The 17923-nt window shown below is 38.2% G+C and overlaps 2 protein-coding genes across 2 annotated transcripts; both read left to right on the top strand.

Annotated features, from left to right (window-relative positions):
• Positions 1–594: 594 nt before the first annotated feature.
• On the top strand, positions 595–858 carry KRTAP7-1 (keratin associated protein 7-1; the record flags this gene model as incomplete). The annotated part of the gene is given in 3 exon segments (XM_079923321.1): positions 595–642; positions 646–729; positions 733–858. Coding segments are annotated over 3 exon segments (258 nt in total).
• A 14997-nt stretch (positions 859–15855) lies between these two features.
• KRTAP8-1 (keratin associated protein 8-1) lies at positions 15856–16047 on the top strand (the record flags this gene model as incomplete). Its single annotated transcript, XM_079922155.1, has 1 exon — positions 15856–16047. The coding sequence occupies one exon, from the start codon at positions 15856–15858 to the stop codon at positions 16045–16047; it is 192 nt and encodes a 63-aa protein (XP_079778281.1).
• Between the last annotated feature and the right edge of the window lie 1876 nt (positions 16048–17923).

Below are 17923 nucleotides of genomic sequence, written 5' to 3'. Positions count from 1 at the left end.
GCCAGTTTTAAAGTGAACAATTCAGTGGTATTTAGTACATCACAATGTTTTGCAACTACCATCTCTAGTTCCAAATATTGTTCTTTACTCCAAAAAAACCTCCATACCCATTAAACAGTTGGTATACCAATGCTTTTGAATGACATATGGAGAGAATTTCAAGAAGCTGTAGAAGTGTTTACATGGTTGCCAAAGCTTTTTTTTAGTTTAGCTATATCAATTGGGAGGAGTTTATAATCAGAGGATTTAAAGAGTCTCACATGATGCAATCAGAACATGGGTTAAACCATGGAACACCGATGAAAAGAATTCAATTGTGTGTCAAGGATGGCCGCTGGCTTTGAAGATATGACACATTCCTTTGCAGATAGAAAAGCCAACAAAAATGTGAGCAGTGAGTCTGTGGGTTCCTTTATATGCATTTTATTAACAATAATAGAATTATCTATGCAAATTTATCATAAGATGTCTAGGCAAGCATGCCATGCCCACCAGCTTGAGGTATAAAAGGCCCTGTGCAGGACAAGAACTTCATTCATTCTTGGGTAACTTGCTCTTTGCAATCTATCCAAATCCTTCTCAACTCCTGCCACCATGACTCATTACTTCTGCTGTGGAAGCTACTTCCCAGGTAATCCTTGCTAAGCAACCGATTTCCACAGGACCTTCAGAGCCACACTCCTGAACTGCGTCATGCCCCTGGGCTCTCCCCTGAACTACGGTTATGGATGAAATGGCTACAGCTCCCTGGGCTACTGCTTTGGTGGTAGCAACATTAGCAACCTAGGCTATGGTTATGGTGGCAGCTTTTGCCGGCCATGGAACTCTGGCTCTGGCTTTGGCTACAGCACTTACTGATGGACCATGGCTGCAGATGACTACAGGACTCTTCGATCATTACTCTGCACAGAACAACCTGAAAAACAAAGTCTGTCTTCCTGCTTCCAGATATGCTTGAGAGATACATCTTCCATCTTCTCGCTGACTTCTTGCTGAAATCCTGGTCTTTGATGATGCTGAACAAGTCACCCAGGCATAAAATGCTGAACTGGTACTCATCTACAGCTAAAGCAAGATATATTTTTCCAATATACCTGATTTTTTACTAGTGAAGCAGGCAGTTTGTCTCTTATGATTGCTCTGCCCATGTATCATTAATCTCTACATCAACATCAATGCATTACAATTAGGTGTGAGTAGGAAGGGGTTTTGCTGTTCATCTCAATAAATCAAATTCATTTAGCACAAATATTTTTGTTCTGGTTGTTTATTTTATGATGCTTTTTTTGTTTGTTTTGTTTTTTGTACTCATCAACCACTTTCAACCTGTAATGGTGAACTTCAATCAAATCTTATTCTGATTTCAGACTGTACAGCAAGATAGGGTGATGCCTAATAATTTTGTCCCTTTATGTTGAGATTTCAATTTTTAAAAATTCCCTAAAAAAGTTCTAAATTTAATCCAAATACAGATGACTCTTGAACAATGCAGGGGTTAATCCATGTATAGTTTATGTTCAGCCCTCTGTAGCTGAGGTTCTCTCTGACTCTGTGGATTCAACCAGCTGTGGATTGTGTAGTACTATAGTATTTACTATTAAAAAATATCCACATATAAGTGGACCTTTGAAGTTCAAACCCACTCTGTTCAAGAGTCAACTGTATAGTCTGTATACCGCAGTTGTCAGTGTTTCTCTATGCTGATTATAAACAGGAATATTTCTTAGTTGTTGAATGTTAAAAAACATTTCTTTCCTCCTTTCATTAGTGACACAATTCCATTTTGTTTTATCCCCTTTTCCTGCTGTTTATAGAACTCAGTCCTAGAGAGATTTGAACCCCATAAACTGTTGGAAAAAGTTCACTAAATGGACTGAGTTATGACATTCTGTTTTTAAGACATTCTAAGATTTGGTCAGTAAAGGGAAGCTGACAGCTAAAATCACATAGTATTTTTTTCCCTTTTTGATTGATGGGTTTTATTTTTCCTACCTTCTTCACCTCTGATTATATGTATAGCTGTATTTAAAATGAAGCATTTGTTCTTTGGAGTGATAGTTGCCATCAGAAGCACTTGAAATGATATGTGGTCCGCACTTAGAAAATGCTTCTTATCTTCTTTCCTGAGAAACCTCTGCTCTGTTTGAATGAAAGCTCATGCATTCATGTATCAAGTATTTATTGCACCCCTGTCTGTGTCAGAGAAGATGCTCAATAACTGTTCATTGATTTGTTGAATCTCTGCTTTATGGGTGCAAAATATTGTAGAGTCCAATATAAACTTCATTTATGTATGAAGTTATTGGGCTCTGGTCACTGTGTTAAAACTTGAGGTGCTGTAAAAACCTGCAGCAGTCTCTGGCCTGAGACACTGAGTATCTTCAAGAGATACTCATTCAAAAGACACTCACCAAGTAGATACAACACCAAGCATTGTCCTAAAATTTGGGGACAGAGAGATAAATAAAACACAATTCTGACCCTTAAGAGTTAAATATACTTTATTCAATATTTATGGGAAATTTAATAGTCTCCTATTTTATGCCAATTAACGTGTTATAAATGATTATCCACTCATTTCCTTCCAAGGACCCAAAATATGAGACAGCCTATAAGATATATATATATATAGCTTGATTTGGGTTTATCCAACTTTCCTCATGATTAGATTCATGTTTAGCATTTTTTGGTAGAAATGCCATAGAAGTGACGCTGTATCCTTTTCATTGCATTGTATCAAGAGACACTTTATGTTGGTTCATGTAAATTTGGTTGGTGGTTACCTTGATCACTTGATGAAAGTAGTGTCCTTCACGTTTTTTCACTGCACATTTGCTATTTCTCCCTTTGTAATTAATAATTAATTTGTGTCGATACTTTGACACTATGTAAATATTTATTCTATTCCTTATCAAGCTTTCACCAATATTTAAGGATCCATTCACAATTTTCTAATTCCTTCTATATTTATTATTTGGCATTCTACGTAAGAAATTTCTCTTCTCCCCACTTATTTTTTGTGTGCTTATTTATTAGTATCAATATCTATATCAATATGGGCTTGAGGATTCTTATTTTACTCAATGTGTTACCATCCATATCATTATTACTAATTTTGATGCTCAAATTGTCCCACATTTGGAGAGTGGGGAAATCTTCATGCTGGCTCCTTTGTCCTTCAGAAATGGCTCCCAGTGCTGTTTGATCAATGTCTTCCTTTCTGGCTCAACAAGATATTCCAGGATTATCTTGAACTTTTCTCCTTCAGTCATGGAAGCACTAGATCCCTTAGGTGAAGACCGGTATTTAGAAACTATGATATAGGTGTTAAGTGTACTTATTGCTATGGTATCATTGCTACATATGCTAATTTCTATCCTCTCATATGTTATAACAGTCATTGCTATGATTGTCAGTCATTCTTTCAGATTTAATACTGACACACTGACGAGCTGCACTGGAGCTCTGGGTATGAGGAAAAGTTCACTGACAGGCAGAATTCACTTTAGGGTAAGAGAGGGTGGCTGACCTTTAGGCTGGATGAGGTCCTCAAATGCCATTGTGTAAAGATCTAAAGTTTTGCTCTAAAGTTCAAGTGACAACACAAGTTGCCCTAGTACCTCACCCTGTTCTTCAATGAGATTTTCATTTAACCACATTATCTCTGTTTCAGCCCCAATCCTGGTATTTTTCTTAGTGTTCTGAGGCCCAGTCCTCCCTGGGAATTTGAAGGGAAGATCAGCTTACTGTTGCTTGTAGTCCCCTCCTTTCATAGTTTCTCCTTCTTTCTGTTTTCCCTTCATCTCCTTTCCATCATCCAGACCTTTAGGTAATCTCCCCTCAACTGATGTTGTCCCTACAATTCTTTCTGTCATTGTTGGCTTCCAGCCTTTGCTATAATTTAATGGGTTCTAGGGAAGGGGAAGGAAAAAAATCTGTATGGTTGGTCCACCTGTCATCTTGAATCTAACATAAATACCTTAATGAGGGACAAGAAGGGATTAAGTACAACAAAAACTTATCTCTTTTTCTCCTGTAGTAATTATGTAACAGATACAAAAATAGATAATTTTAATAAAACAATAACAGGTTTTTTGAGGCAGATTTCATTATCTACTATATTACTGAAGAGGAAACCAGTGTTGAAAAGTTTAATTTGTTTGAGGCTGCATCACTCATTTGTAAAGAAAATGTCAAGCTATAGCTAGCCAAGGGGATTGAATCCGCACCCCCTGCACTGGAAGGCGAAGTCCCAACCACTGGACTGCCAGTGAAGTCCCTAATGCACTTCTTATGCCATAAATAACTGTACATAAATGTACATATTGATTGACAGTTTACAGAATACATCCATAGAATTTTATTTAATTCTGACAATTGTCTTGGGAAATAGGTATCATTAGTAATTTGATGGAAATTAAGTAATTTTCCCAAGTGAGTAAATATTTACCAACTGGGAAAGCTGAGCCTTGAGCCAGGGTATCAAGCTGAGGTCTTCTGATTCCTTCCATGCACATTATCCTACCACTGATAACAGAGGCAAAACATTCATTATGTGCTTACTGATTTGACCCTAAATGAGGTTATGAAGGTCCTCCAGTATTTCATAAGCTTGCCAAATAATCTTAATAATTATTAGGCTTCATTCTTTACTTTGGTACCAAGTCCTTAGGTTTTCCCATCTCACTATCTCTACAAAATGGTGGCAGATCTTCACTCCTAATTTCTGCCTCCATTCATACCATTATCGTTTCTTGCCTGGATTAATACACCTGCTGCCTATCCGGTCTGCCAGGCAATCTCCAAACCATCTTCCATACCACAGATGAAATCATCTCTCAAAATGCCAATCTAATAACATGACTTTCTTTCACAAACTCTGGTTATTTTGTGGTTACTTACTGATTTCAGGATAAAGATCAGTTTCAGGATAAAGATCAATTAGTGGCTCATAAGAACACCGATTTCTCTAGTCTCATTTCCTACTTCGTTATAACATGCTTCCCTTTCTCTTGCAATGGTTCTTTGCTGTCTTCTAACCTCTTCTTCATCCAGTGAACTCCTATGGAGCTTTCAGAAGGCCTTCCTCTACCCCAGGGGTCCTCCCTTGTTCCAACTGAAAAGCTTCACCTCTGTTTAATATGGCAGTGCTCACACTACTCTCTGCCCACCAACCAAGACCACCTGGAACACATCGTAGTCAAACAAAGTTGGGCTTATTACTTACTGTGATGATGGAGATCATGCAACATGAGAAACTCTAGGATGTCTCAATAAGAGGATTAGGAGGGGCTTGTTCTAGGATTTGGGCTTGAAGGAGTTGACTTTGGAGAGGATTAAAGGAGGCAGTGGTCTCTTCTGGATTGGATACCATCTGTAAAAACTTTCCACAAAGTTAGTGGTTTAAAACAACACAAATTTACTCTTACAATTTTGGAGGTCAGAAGTTCAAAAGTCAAGGTATTGGTAGGGTTGTATTCATTGTGGACGATTTCACTTCCTTGACTTTTCCAGATTCAAGATGCTGCCCCACTTCCTTGGTTTGTGTCTCCTTCCTTCACCTTCAAAGACAGTAGCATAGCATCTTCAAATCCCTCTCCCTGATCTGACTCTGACCCTCCTACCTTCCCCTTTCACTTTAAGGATCCTTTTGATTACATTGGGCCCACCCCAATAATCCAGAATAATCTCTCTACCTCTAGGTTTGTGGATTAGCAACCTCAAAGCCCTTTTGCCATGTAATATAACATATTAACAGGCTCTGGAATTAGGATGGCGACGTCTTTGGGGGACCATTAGTCCACTTCCCAGAGGTAACATCAGGAAACAGACCTAATTTCTATGATTGGGTATTTTAACAACTTTTACTGAGGAAGTGGAACAAAACTAAAGTTGTCATTGGTAAAAAAGCAGTAGGCACTGAAGGTGAGGTTTAGTCATTTTTGTGGTTTGTACAGTGTTCTTGTTTTCATCTGTTCTCTGGTATGGCTACAGAGTGGCCTTGTTTTTGTCTCTCTCCATCATTGTCACAGAGTGACCTTGTCTGATTTGATGTTCTGAAGATTCTGTGCGTGGGAATCAGGGAACGCTCTGGTTTACCATTTGTGTTCTCAGGGCTGCTGTTTATCTTTCTCACCATCATTAATTGGCAGGTCTGATTCCCTCACTGTAGCCTATATGCTGTGAGGTTTTTGAGGACAAGCACCATGCTTTATTCAATGTTCCATCACCAGTGCTGTATCTCAGACACTTGATAACTATTTGTTGAATTAATATAATTATTTAAAGCCATAGAGGAAAAAGCCTACTCCCTTGTTACTTAAAATATGGTCTGCAGACAAGAAATATGGGCATCACCTGGGAGCTTGTTCAAATTGCACAAGCTCAGGCCTTCCTCTTCCAAATTATACTCTGCACATTGACAAGATCCTCAGGTGATTTGTGTGCACATACAATTAGAGTACTGGCCCAAGTCCTGTTGATTCTTATCCCAAAATAAGTAGAGAAGGAGACATATCTCATTGTTGATGTTTAAAGTGTTGATGAAATGGTGTTAACATTTTCAGCAAAAAAGGAAAGGATAAAAAATTATTTTCCTATACTTTTGTTCAATTATTTATTGCTATTTACAGAAAAACTAGTTCATGTTTTTTCATTTCTATTGAGAATAGAAAAAAAAAACACTTAAAATTATAGCAGGAGAGCTTTCTATTAGATAAATGGAAATATTTCTTGCTTCTAAGACCTGCCAGGCAGAGACCACTTAGAATGTTCTATGACTCCTGAGTATGTTGATTATGGTTGTCTCTAAAAATACCGTTATTCCTCAGACACCAATTCCTTTTCAATTCCTTGACGTGCCTCTGAGGCTCCTGACATTATCTTTGACAATGATATTTGCATTGCAGTGTTCTGTTCCATTTTCTTCCCTTTCCAATCATCCTCCCCTTTAATAATCTGCTTTATGCCTCATTATTTCCATTTTGACGCTTCTATGTCCTACGCAGTTGGTTGCAATGACAGAATTTTCAACACTTTCCTAATGAACAGTCTTAATTTTTTTTTTTTTTTGCAGTACGCGGGCCTCTCACTGTTGTGGCCTTTCCCATTGTGGAGCACAGGCTCTGGATGCGCAGGCTCAGCGACCATGGCTCACGGGCCCAGCAGCTCCGTGGCACGTGGGATCCTCCTGGACTGGGGCACGAACCCGCGTCCCCTGCATTGGCAGGCAGACTCTCAACCACTGCGCCACCTGGGAAGCCCTTTAAATTTTAAGATAAAGAAATCTTTGGGACACAGGTCCTAATTTTTTAAATTTAAATTTATTTGTTTTTATATTTAGTTTTTGGTCAGCAAAGACTTTGAAGAAATGATGCTTTTAGTAGATTGAACTTGCCATCATGTTTTGTTTGGCTGCGATAGGAAACACTATTTTCAAGGTCATCAGAAGAACAGCATCTCAGGCCTTCCAAAGGGTAGCTAACAAGCAAGTTGAAATGTCATGCTTCTACTCATCAGCAAGTCTGTCTTAGCACCAAGGTAGCACAAAAGACCATAATTTCTCATACTTGATCCTTTTCACTAACTCAGCTTGCTGGTTGGTTCTGTGCTTTAATTTTATACACATTTCCAGTTTCTGGCTCTAACTCTCTCTTTGTGTCACAAGTAGTAGACCTCAACTCCTCCATTTTGCATCAGCAGGAGTAGAGGGTAGATGCTAAACAGGACCTTCAGATCCCACTAGTGACTAAAAGCTTGCAGCAAAAAATGTACTTTCCTTGGAATTTCTTTTTCATATTGATTCTGAAACACATGTGAAATGCTTCTGACTAGAGTCAGTGGGCCTATTATGCATCCAGGCATTGTTGTGATGTCACATTATTTTTTAAGAAAACCACATGGGTTCTACATCAAATAGCAAGCTTCGTTAATTAGTTGCTTGCTCTGATAATTAACTAAGTAGCCTCACAATGTGGCTTAGCTTCAAAAGTGCTGAGATAGCAAGACCTTGAAATTGTGTCTCAAGTTAGTCCCAAGTCTTGGTCAGCAAGTTCTGACCCATGTCATGTGACTCTTTTGGGGTATGTTGCATGGCAATCATATTTAACTGCATGTGATCTTGACTTTAGACCAGGGTTTTTGACTTTGGCTCTGTTGACATTTTGGCTGGATAGTTTTTTGTTGCTGGGGGGGAGGGGAGTGTTCAGTGCATTGCAGAATGTTTGGCAGCATCCCTGGCAAAGCAGCATCTCACCAGTCATGACAAGGGAAATTGTCTCTAGTCATTGCCAAGTCCCCTGGGGAGCAAAGTTGTCCATGATAATAAGTTACATCAACTCTGCTTATTAATCCTGGCTAAGAAGGTGTCTCCTTTTTCTCCTTCACCATTTTACACTCATCCCATTTTAAGTTGTGTGTTTTGTTAAAGAGGACACCTTTTCAGATGGCTAACCATTGAACAGTACAAATTTCTCAAGGAGTGACCAAAGCACTTTATTTATTTATTTTTTGGCTGTGCCACATGGCTTGTGGGATCTTGGTTCCCTGACCAATTATCTAATCCAGCCTATGGCAGTGAAAGCACTGAATCTTAACCACTGGACTGCCAGGGAATTCCTCCAAAGCATGTTATTGGAATCACTTGGGCTGCTTATTTAAAATACAGATTTCTCGTCCCCAGCACAGACCCAGGCAATCAGAATCTACAGGAACAGAGCTCAGAAAATATGTATATTAAACAAGTATCCAAGGAGATTCTTGCACAGACTAAACTTTGAAACTATTGTGGTGGAATGTCTTGTAGAGGTTTCAACATTTCTCTTCTGCAATTCTGTCACTGCATTTTGTATTTTAAAATGATGGCAGCTGGGAGCTCGTGAGTGTGTCTTAGCAGGAGTGTGTAACACAGTGAACAAAAGTACTCTATATAGTTGCATGCTTAATTGACCAAATACAATGGGAGAGGGTTGAATTGTAATCTTAGCTTATCAGTAATTTTGATGTTAGGATCATTCAATGGCTAAGATGGTGAGTCCCAGGGTGTCAACTTACCTCCTGTTTCAGTTGAAAGACTTGGGACCCAGGCAAGTGATATGCATAAATTCTTACAGCAAGTCAGTGGCCAAATTTGACTTGGAATATTCATTCATTCACTCATTTATTTAACTGATATTCATTGAAAACCTACATCATGCCCAGTAGTGAGCTAGGCACTGAGGAATCAGGGCTGATTAAAGACGTCAGTTTTGCTCTCCTTGAAACAAGCATGTTGCTGAGGCAGGTATCAATCACACAAATAAAGGTTAAAGAACTACAAGTAGGAGGGAGATGGTGGCCACTATGATAGTGTAGGTGGACTTTGGCTACTCAGGGATGTCAGAAAGGCCTCCCAAGGGAAGTGATTGAACTAGTATCTGAAGGTTGATGGGATTTGAGGAGGACAGAGGAGGGAAGATAATTCCATGTAGAACAAACAGAAAGTGGCAAAACACATGATATATTTGAAGATCTAAGATAGTCAATGATGTCTAATCAGAGTGAGTTGGGGGCTTTTAGGTCAGATTAAAGATTAAAAAAAATCTAAAAAGCAATGGGATGCTATCGAATTTTTTTTAATTATTATTATTTTTTGGCTGTGTTCGGTCTTTGTTGCTGTGCACAGGCTTTTCTCTAGTTGCTGAGAGCAGGGGCTACTCTTTGTGGTGGTGCGTGGGCTTCTCATTGTGGTGGCTTCTTGTTGTAGAGCATGGGCTCCAGGCACATGAGCTTCAGCAGCTGCGGCACTCGGGCTCAATACTGTGGCACGCAGGCCCTAGAGCATGGGGTCTTCAGTAGTTACAGCGCGTGGGCTCAGTAGTTGCGGCATGCAGTCTCTAGGGCACATGGTCCTCCGTAGTTGTGGTGTGTGGGCTCAGTAGTTGTGGCTCGCAGGCTTGGTTGCTACACAGCATATGGGATCTTCCCAGACCAGGGATTGAACCCTTGTTCTCTGTGTTGGCAGGTGGATTCTTAACCACTGAGCCACCAGGGAAGTCCTGAAATATTTTTAATGTTTGTTTTGTGTGTGTGTGTGTGTTTGTATTGTAACCAGATCTACATTTTGTAAACACTTTGGCAATGGGAAGCAGTGTGTAAGGAGGGAAACTGTGAACTTGATTAGTTTTTCAGTCACCATAGCAGTGTTGGTACATAAAGCTTGAAGTAGGTAGTGTGCCCGGCTGAATAAGTTGTCCACTCTGAATTTCTGCAACCCATGAAAATGTTACCTTACATGGTAAACGAGACTTGGCAGAAGTGATTAAGTTAAAGATCTTCATATGGGGAGAGTATTTTGTATTATCCAGGTGGCCCAATGTAATCACAAGGGTTCTTATAAGAGGTGGGCAGGAGGGTCAGAGTCAGTAGTAGGAGACGAGACCATAGAGGTGAGAGATTGGAGTGATGAAAGGAAGTGGTCACTGGCCAAAGAATGCAGGCCACCTACAGAAGCTGAAAAAGGCCAGAAAACAGGTTCTCCCCTCAGAGCTTTCAGACGGAACTGGCCATGCCAACACTTTAATTTCAGACTTCTGACTCTTGGAACTTGTGATAATAAATTTGTGTCTTTTTTAGTCACCAAGTTTGTGGTAATTTGTAGCATTAGGAAACAATAAGAAATAGAGTAGTGAAGTGGACATTGATAGAAATTAATGGATCTAAGAGAGTGTTAGAAGGTAAAAGTGACAGCACTTTGTGACAGATTGTATTTGCAAATGCAGGGGAGGGGGTGTCAAGAGTGACTCCTAGGTGTCGAGATTCTTATTATTCAGATGGTATCACCTCACTGCGTGGGTGTAAATCTTAATTTCATACCCCAAACCAGATGCAATTTCTGAATATGAGGCCCTAGACAACAATAATTAAATTTTGTATGCAAGTTAGTAAATTACCTGAAAGGAAGTCATATTTTGAGGGTCTCAGTATCTGATTACCAGATAATAGTAACCCAAAGGCATTAGGAGGATTTTAAATCAAGGGTCTAAGCAAGCATCCTCCTTGGGATAACTTTACATTCTGGAAGCGTGAATATTTTCTTTATTTTCTTCTTGCAGCAATGATTAGATGTCTCTACTGGCTATTTTATTATCTCTAATTGTCCCAAATATCTTACAGAGCCTTCCAATTGGAGGACCTCAGCACTGAATTACAGGTGTGCCAGAATGTTGCTAATCTTAATCCCCCAGCTGATCTGGACAGGACCTGGGGTGCCAGAGCTCCCAGGATGGCTGTCTCTTCCCAGTGAGTCTTGTCAGATTATCCCACTGTATCCTAAAGATGTGTAATGTACGTTGATGCCATAAGGGGAGAATGATTGAGAAGCACTGCCCTTTGGTATTCCTTCTCACAGTGTCTTCCACGGATGTCTTGCATCAGAATTCCTGGTAGAGATATGATCCTGATAGATGGTTGTTAACCCACTTGTTAAATCTACCTCCCTAACAATTCTTAAATTCATCCCCTTGCTAATACTGTCACCTAGTTGGTGAAGTGGCTTTTGTGTAACTGATTATCAATCTCAGTGACTATTCCTCCTCCTTCTTCTAGGTTGCCAGAACCTGCTTCACATGATACAGGCAGAAAGTGCCCAATACACACTTTTCTAGCTTCCCTTGTAGTTCAACCCTGGGATATGATTCAATTCTGGACAATGGGACATAAAAGAAATCCATTGGAAGACAAATATGAAATGAATTCCTGCTCATTGCACAATGAAAAGGAGCTTTGAGAGAAGTCCTTTTTTTTTACTCCTCTATTTTTAGATGTTGATGTGAACGAATCTGAAGCATTGACCTGCTGCAGTGATTCTGCAGCCATGAGTAGATAGAGAATCACACCTCTGAACCCTGACGTTGTCAAGTCCTGGAGCAACCTGGAATTGCTTATGTTCTCATTTTCCATTATTTGTGAAAAATAAACTCTTTTCATTTAGCAACTTTCAGCTCATTTTGTTTTTTGTTTTTGTTTTGTTTTTTTTGGTTACTTGTAGCCAAAATAATCCCTAAAGTATACAATTTTAAACCTGGTTTTCATACCTCCAGGGTTTCCCACTTCTAATTCATCCTCCACCCTGTCAGGGTAGTGATCTCTCTAAAATGCAGAACTGATTATGCCAACCCTAGCTTAGTGTACGAGTGGCTCCCTTTTCCTCCACAAAACGCACAGTCTCATATGTCCCCTGACTGTCTCTCCAGCTCCAACTTCCACTAATTCTTCTGTCACATGCAAGGCTACGGCCCCATTGAATTATCAATGTCTCTTGGAAGGCATTGTACTATATAACACTGTTAAGACTTTGCTTCAAACACTTCTTTCTGGAATATCCTCTAAATCCACTATCTTCCTAACTGATGTCCATTTTCAAGACCCAGTTCAAATATATACCCCTTTCATAATGAAGCTTTCCATGGACATTACCCCCTACATCACGTAGAGTTGTCCACTCTCTGTTTCACCCCCTGAAGTCTACAAGAGGGCAGTGTGGACTTCCAGGGTAGAACATAAAACATTGCATTTTCATTTATTTATCTTTTTCCATTTAATTACCATTTCCAATTTGTCTTTAGATTTCTAGCACCTAACAACATGCCTGGAATATAGGAGATGCTCAATAAATATTTGTAAGAATAAATGAAAAGAATGAAATATAATTTTTATATTATAGAGTAACACTGATGTATATTCTAAAATTCATTTAAAACATTCCCTTGTAATTTCTCTCTCATTTTTAATGAATTATAATATCTTGAAGCTGGAAACTTTATATCTGAAGCTGAAAAGACAAGAACTGTTTTATTGTGCACACTGGAATTGACTCTATTTCTATGATCTGTACACAACACATTCTTGCTCCATTGTAGAAAATCAAATTTTCCCTATCTTTATTCATGTCACATTTTATTTGAAATCAAAGAAGTATGAAAGAAGAAATCAGATTATTTATTAAATAACATCTTAACATTGTTATTAAAAGATAAAGGGTCATGAACTTTATCTAAACCAATAAATACCCAACAATGATTAGTTCAATACCATGTCATTTCATATGTGAGAATATAATATTTTTCTGTTTTTCAAACCTCCATGTCACATGACCCTAGTTTCTTGAGAAACTCACAAAAGTAAGACATTTTAACAGCAATTGGTTTAGCCCGCTGTTGCTTTCCACCTGGGGTTCCCTACAATCACACTTCCCCTCAGGTTGGAAGGCATTAGAGAGACCACGGACCTTTCTGGGATCTAGCTAAGGAGAAGTTGAATTTGGATATGGGAGATAGATTTATGTGGTTTGCAGTTACTTCTGTGTCTAATTAGGCTAGCCATCCATGTATGGTGATGGCTTCCAGGAATTCTCTCCCATCTTCTCTACCAATTCACCCAGAATTTGTGACATGAATGTGCAGGACCAGAAGTCACATCTCAGTATGTATTAGCCCCATGGCATCCAGTGTAGAATGAGGAGTGGAGGAAAAAATTCGAAATGGTGGAGCCCAAAGCTTGTCTATGGAAAAAATATTATAGAAGCGTGTCAGGCAGTTATGTAGTAAAAACATTTTTTCAAAAGTTTATAATATTTGTGACTTTTATTAGTGTTTAAATTTGTGATTTATCATTTTAACAAATGTTTATTTTTGTACTGAATTTTATACTTTTATGTTTACTGTTTTTCATCAAGAGGCTTCTCAACATTGTATAAACTTCAGGCTCTACAACACCTGCATCTAGATAAACCTATACTATAATAAAGCTTTCATAGACCCAGTGTAAAATTAAGCTAGCTACCTATTTTGTTTTTAAATAACTTGATAAATCATGTATTTCCCTAAAATTTTCTTGTGTTATGATTTTCTGCAGAATTTCTAGAGAAAATTCAGAATGTTCTTTGTAAATACGACTTAAGTTTTTAAAAAGACAACATATTTTAATTTTTATTCACCATTACTACTCAGATACAGAGTTGGGTATTGTGCCCTGCAGGGCAAAGCTAGCATATTGTCTGATTGGGTAGGCAAGTGAGAGGGGGAATTTATTTAAACAGAGCATCATAACTGAATTTTAACATTAACTCAATCTTTTTTCTTTCCATTGTATGATGCTATTTTTTTTCAATTTTTCTTTTTTCAAATATTACCAGTTTTTTTCTTTATGGAGCAGGGCAATGTGATGACGGCAGAAATAAGACATAAATTATTCTATGATTTTTAGAGAAGGATCTGCTGTTGAATGCCTTTATATTTTGTGAGTGAAGCTAATTGTAATTTCCTGGTCTTATTTAGCTATAAGTCACATGAAGTGTTTGAATTTTAAATGCTGAATCACCCTAGGTGGCCATACAGCTTTGTTCATGAGCAAGGATGCCGCAAGAACACAGTGTATTTTCAAAAATACCTCTGTTATAATTAACCAATTAGTGGTTGAAACACTGTCACAGCTGTGCATTTTTCCAAGTGTCTCACCTTGTCCTTGGAGTCAGCCTGTGACCTCTATATGCCTCCAGAAATTTAGGTCTTAGCTGCTAGTAACAGGAAGGAAATTTACGTCTGAAATCTAAAGTAAAAATTTGGGGGCTAGTATGTCATATGTATCTGTTCTGTGCCTTTCTAAGAATGATTCCTTGCAGTTCTGTGTCTTTTTATTTCTGTGCCATATGTCCTCTTTTGCTGTATTTTCTGTAAATTTTCTCTTAAGTGCCATTCCAAGGAATATTAATGCAGGTATCTGAGAATAATTTTTTAAGTCTTGCATGACCCAAGATGGGTTTGATCAATCTTATTCCTCCTTTAATTCATATTTGAGGACTAAATTTCCATTTAGAGAGAGGAATGATTTTCTTTCCCAATCCTGGGGTGCATAATCATTCTAAAAATGAAATAACTTTGATTTAATATTGTCATCTGGCTCTTTACAAGATCATCACATTTGTTAGCTAATCTGGTCTTATTAGATCTAATGGAAAAAAATAGTGTACATTTTAAGGTAAAATTTCCCATTAATATTTCTGTTTTTATCCTGTTATTATTTTCAACATTTACTTTGAAAAGCATATTAGACCAACAGATGATATTTGACAATTTATTTCTAGAATCAATCCACAAGCTCCATTTTTTTTTTAATAATTACAAGATAATTAGTTCAGGCAGTGGTTTAGAAATGTGATGTTAAATATAGTTCAGGCAGGTACTATAATTAAAATTAAAATTTTATCCAGTTTTGTAAACAGGGTAGCTATAGATAAAGGCGAAAAAAGGAGTCTTTCCAATGAACTCTTTGGCATTTATCTTGCATACCGCAAAAAATTCTTTAATCAGGTGAATACTAAGAAATATCTCCATTTTGAGGCAGTCTTATTATGTATTTGTTATTTCATTTATTAATTTATTCAACACATATTTTTTGAATTCCAGCTGTGTGGTATGGACGTTCAAAGAGCAAGAGGACTGAATGACAGTTAACAACCTCAGAAAATTTCTTGGTATTGTAATGCCTGCTCACAGACGCTTGTATCTAGGACCTACAAGACCCAGTGCTTTGAAGTCTCTGCAATGCGTATTTTAAATGAAGGGACACAATTTATTTGAAGGAATCCTGCCCCTGTGTTCTATCACATGAGAAATTTCTTAAGCAAGTGTAAAGATGTCTTAAGCAAGCAAAACAAACTAATGAGCTATTTGTGAAGCAAACAGGTGTCAATGAAAATGACCCCTTGTGTTTTTCACCACACCCCACAGCCAGGGTATATAAAGAAGGATGGAGAGAAGGGAATCCATCATACTGAGGAAATGCATTCTACTGCTATCTAGGCCCCCAACTCCAGACACCATGTGCTATAACAACTTCTCCAGCACTGTCTTCCCAGGATGCTACTGGGGCAGCTACAGCTACCCCCTGGGGTATAGTGTTGGCTGTGGCTACGTCAGCACCCACTCCCCAGTGGGCTATGGTTTTGGCTATGGCTACAATGGGTGTGGGGCTTTCGACTACAGAAGATTCTGGCCATCTGCTCTCTATTGATTTTCTGAAATACCTGAAGCATGGAACCTTCTCTCCCAAGGCTGAGAGGAATAATTCCAGGTCCTCATGTGCTCATCAACCTCCCAGTCACTGCTTTTCAGACCTAGCACCAGAGTCTCAAGGGAAGAAAATGAGAAGCCACTTGATGCCTCCAGCTGCCTTCCCTGGATGATGTTTGTGGGGACATTTGCAGACACTTGACACCCAAACATGTATTACTTTTGAATTTTTCACCAAGCTCATGATGTTTGTCATCATCAAGTTGTGGAAGTGTCTGTCAAATTCTCAATAAACTTGTCTTAACCATCATAATATTCCTACCTGAGAGGAGTTTTCTTTTTTGGTGGGTACATTCCTTTTTTGGTGAGTACATTTGGTGGGCATATTTTTTGGTACATTGAGTGGGGAGGGAAGTGGATTTATTTTTCTCATGTGCGTGTTAGAAGCAGTGAGAAAGCAAATAATCCTTGATCTTTTGTGATAAGCAGGCAAGAGGGGTTTGCTTATGATTAAAAAAATTTCTATCTTAACCTTCCTTTAACTCTGTGACATCCACCTCCAATTCTGGTGCCAATGGCACACCATTCAGTGCTTGCTGTACCGTCTCACCACTTCTGCTCCTCTGCAAGAGAACGGAACATTGGTGGATGATTTCACTTATTTCTATATTAGTGCAAAGGAAACCCACTATGTTTCTTCTCCCAGGGACTAAGGATTGTAGAATAAAATGCTATGTCCCCTATTTAAGGATTCTGGGACATCTAGAATAGCTAGAGATGTATTTTAGGAGTCTTGAGAGTCTTTTAGGGGAAGGATAAATCCCTTATCTCAAACCACCTACAGTATCTACTTTACAGCTTAGAAGCACCAGTTTAGAAACAACGAGGTAAAGCTTCTTAATCTTTGTAGAATCAATACCAGGTAGTGAATTTTACTCTTAAAAGAGCCCCTTTTCATAGACCTGAAGATATCTCAGCCTTTCTCTGTGTTTTTTTAGAGAGAAGAGTATTCTTTTTATAAGCCAAGTCAATAATGTCTCAATCCTCTTGTTGAAAACATTTTATGTAGGGTACAAATATTCTTGGTGACAGCAGAATTTGGCTTAACTCTGCTCTTCTATTGAGTGTCTGCATGTGGCATGCTGCACAGTTTTCGCCTTAGTTATAAATGTAAAGGCTATTTGGAGAAATCATTTTAGAAAACAGTATTTTCTGCACCATATTTCATCCAACAAATATCTGTTTAAAACAAAAATTCAAAAGGCAACTTGTTTAAGAATTGACTTAGTAGATTATTTTCCAGTAGACTATCGTTATAACCAGTAAAATATCCAGTTTGAAACTTTCTAGCAGCCGCAGGTTGATGCATGCTGAGAACTGTAACTTAACCAAACATGCAGGTTAGAATAGCATAAGAAAAGGGTTTTTTTTTTTTCCACGAATTAGAGGGTCATATTGAGGTTAGAAACTGTATGACTGTTCTAGAATGATGACTGAGTTATAAAAAATTTGTGCTTGAAGAGACCACAGAAAACATCTAAGTCAGTGTTTCTGAAGTTATGGTATGCAGGAGCATCACCTGGGCAGGTGGCTTAAAATGTAAATTCTTGGGCCTCACGCCAAAGAATTCTACTTGGTATATCTGAGGTATGATTCAGAAATAAATTTTTTTCCCCAGTTTAATTGAGGTATAATTGACAAAAAAATTTTTATATATTTAAGGTGTACAACAGGATGTTTGATATGTACATACATTGTGAAATGATTACCAAAATCAAGTGAATTAACATAGCATTCACCCCAGGTAATTACCGACTTTTTAAAAAATTTATTTTATTTTAAAAGCATACTTTATTTAAGGTGTAGTTTATTATATT

Source organism: Stenella coeruleoalba (genome assembly GCF_951394435.1).
Source record: "Stenella coeruleoalba genome assembly, chromosome: 5".
Taxonomy (NCBI): Eukaryota; Metazoa; Chordata; class Mammalia; order Artiodactyla; family Delphinidae; genus Stenella; species Stenella coeruleoalba.
Note: the sequence above shows the minus strand (reverse complement) of the source record. Positions and strands in the feature narration are given on the sequence as shown.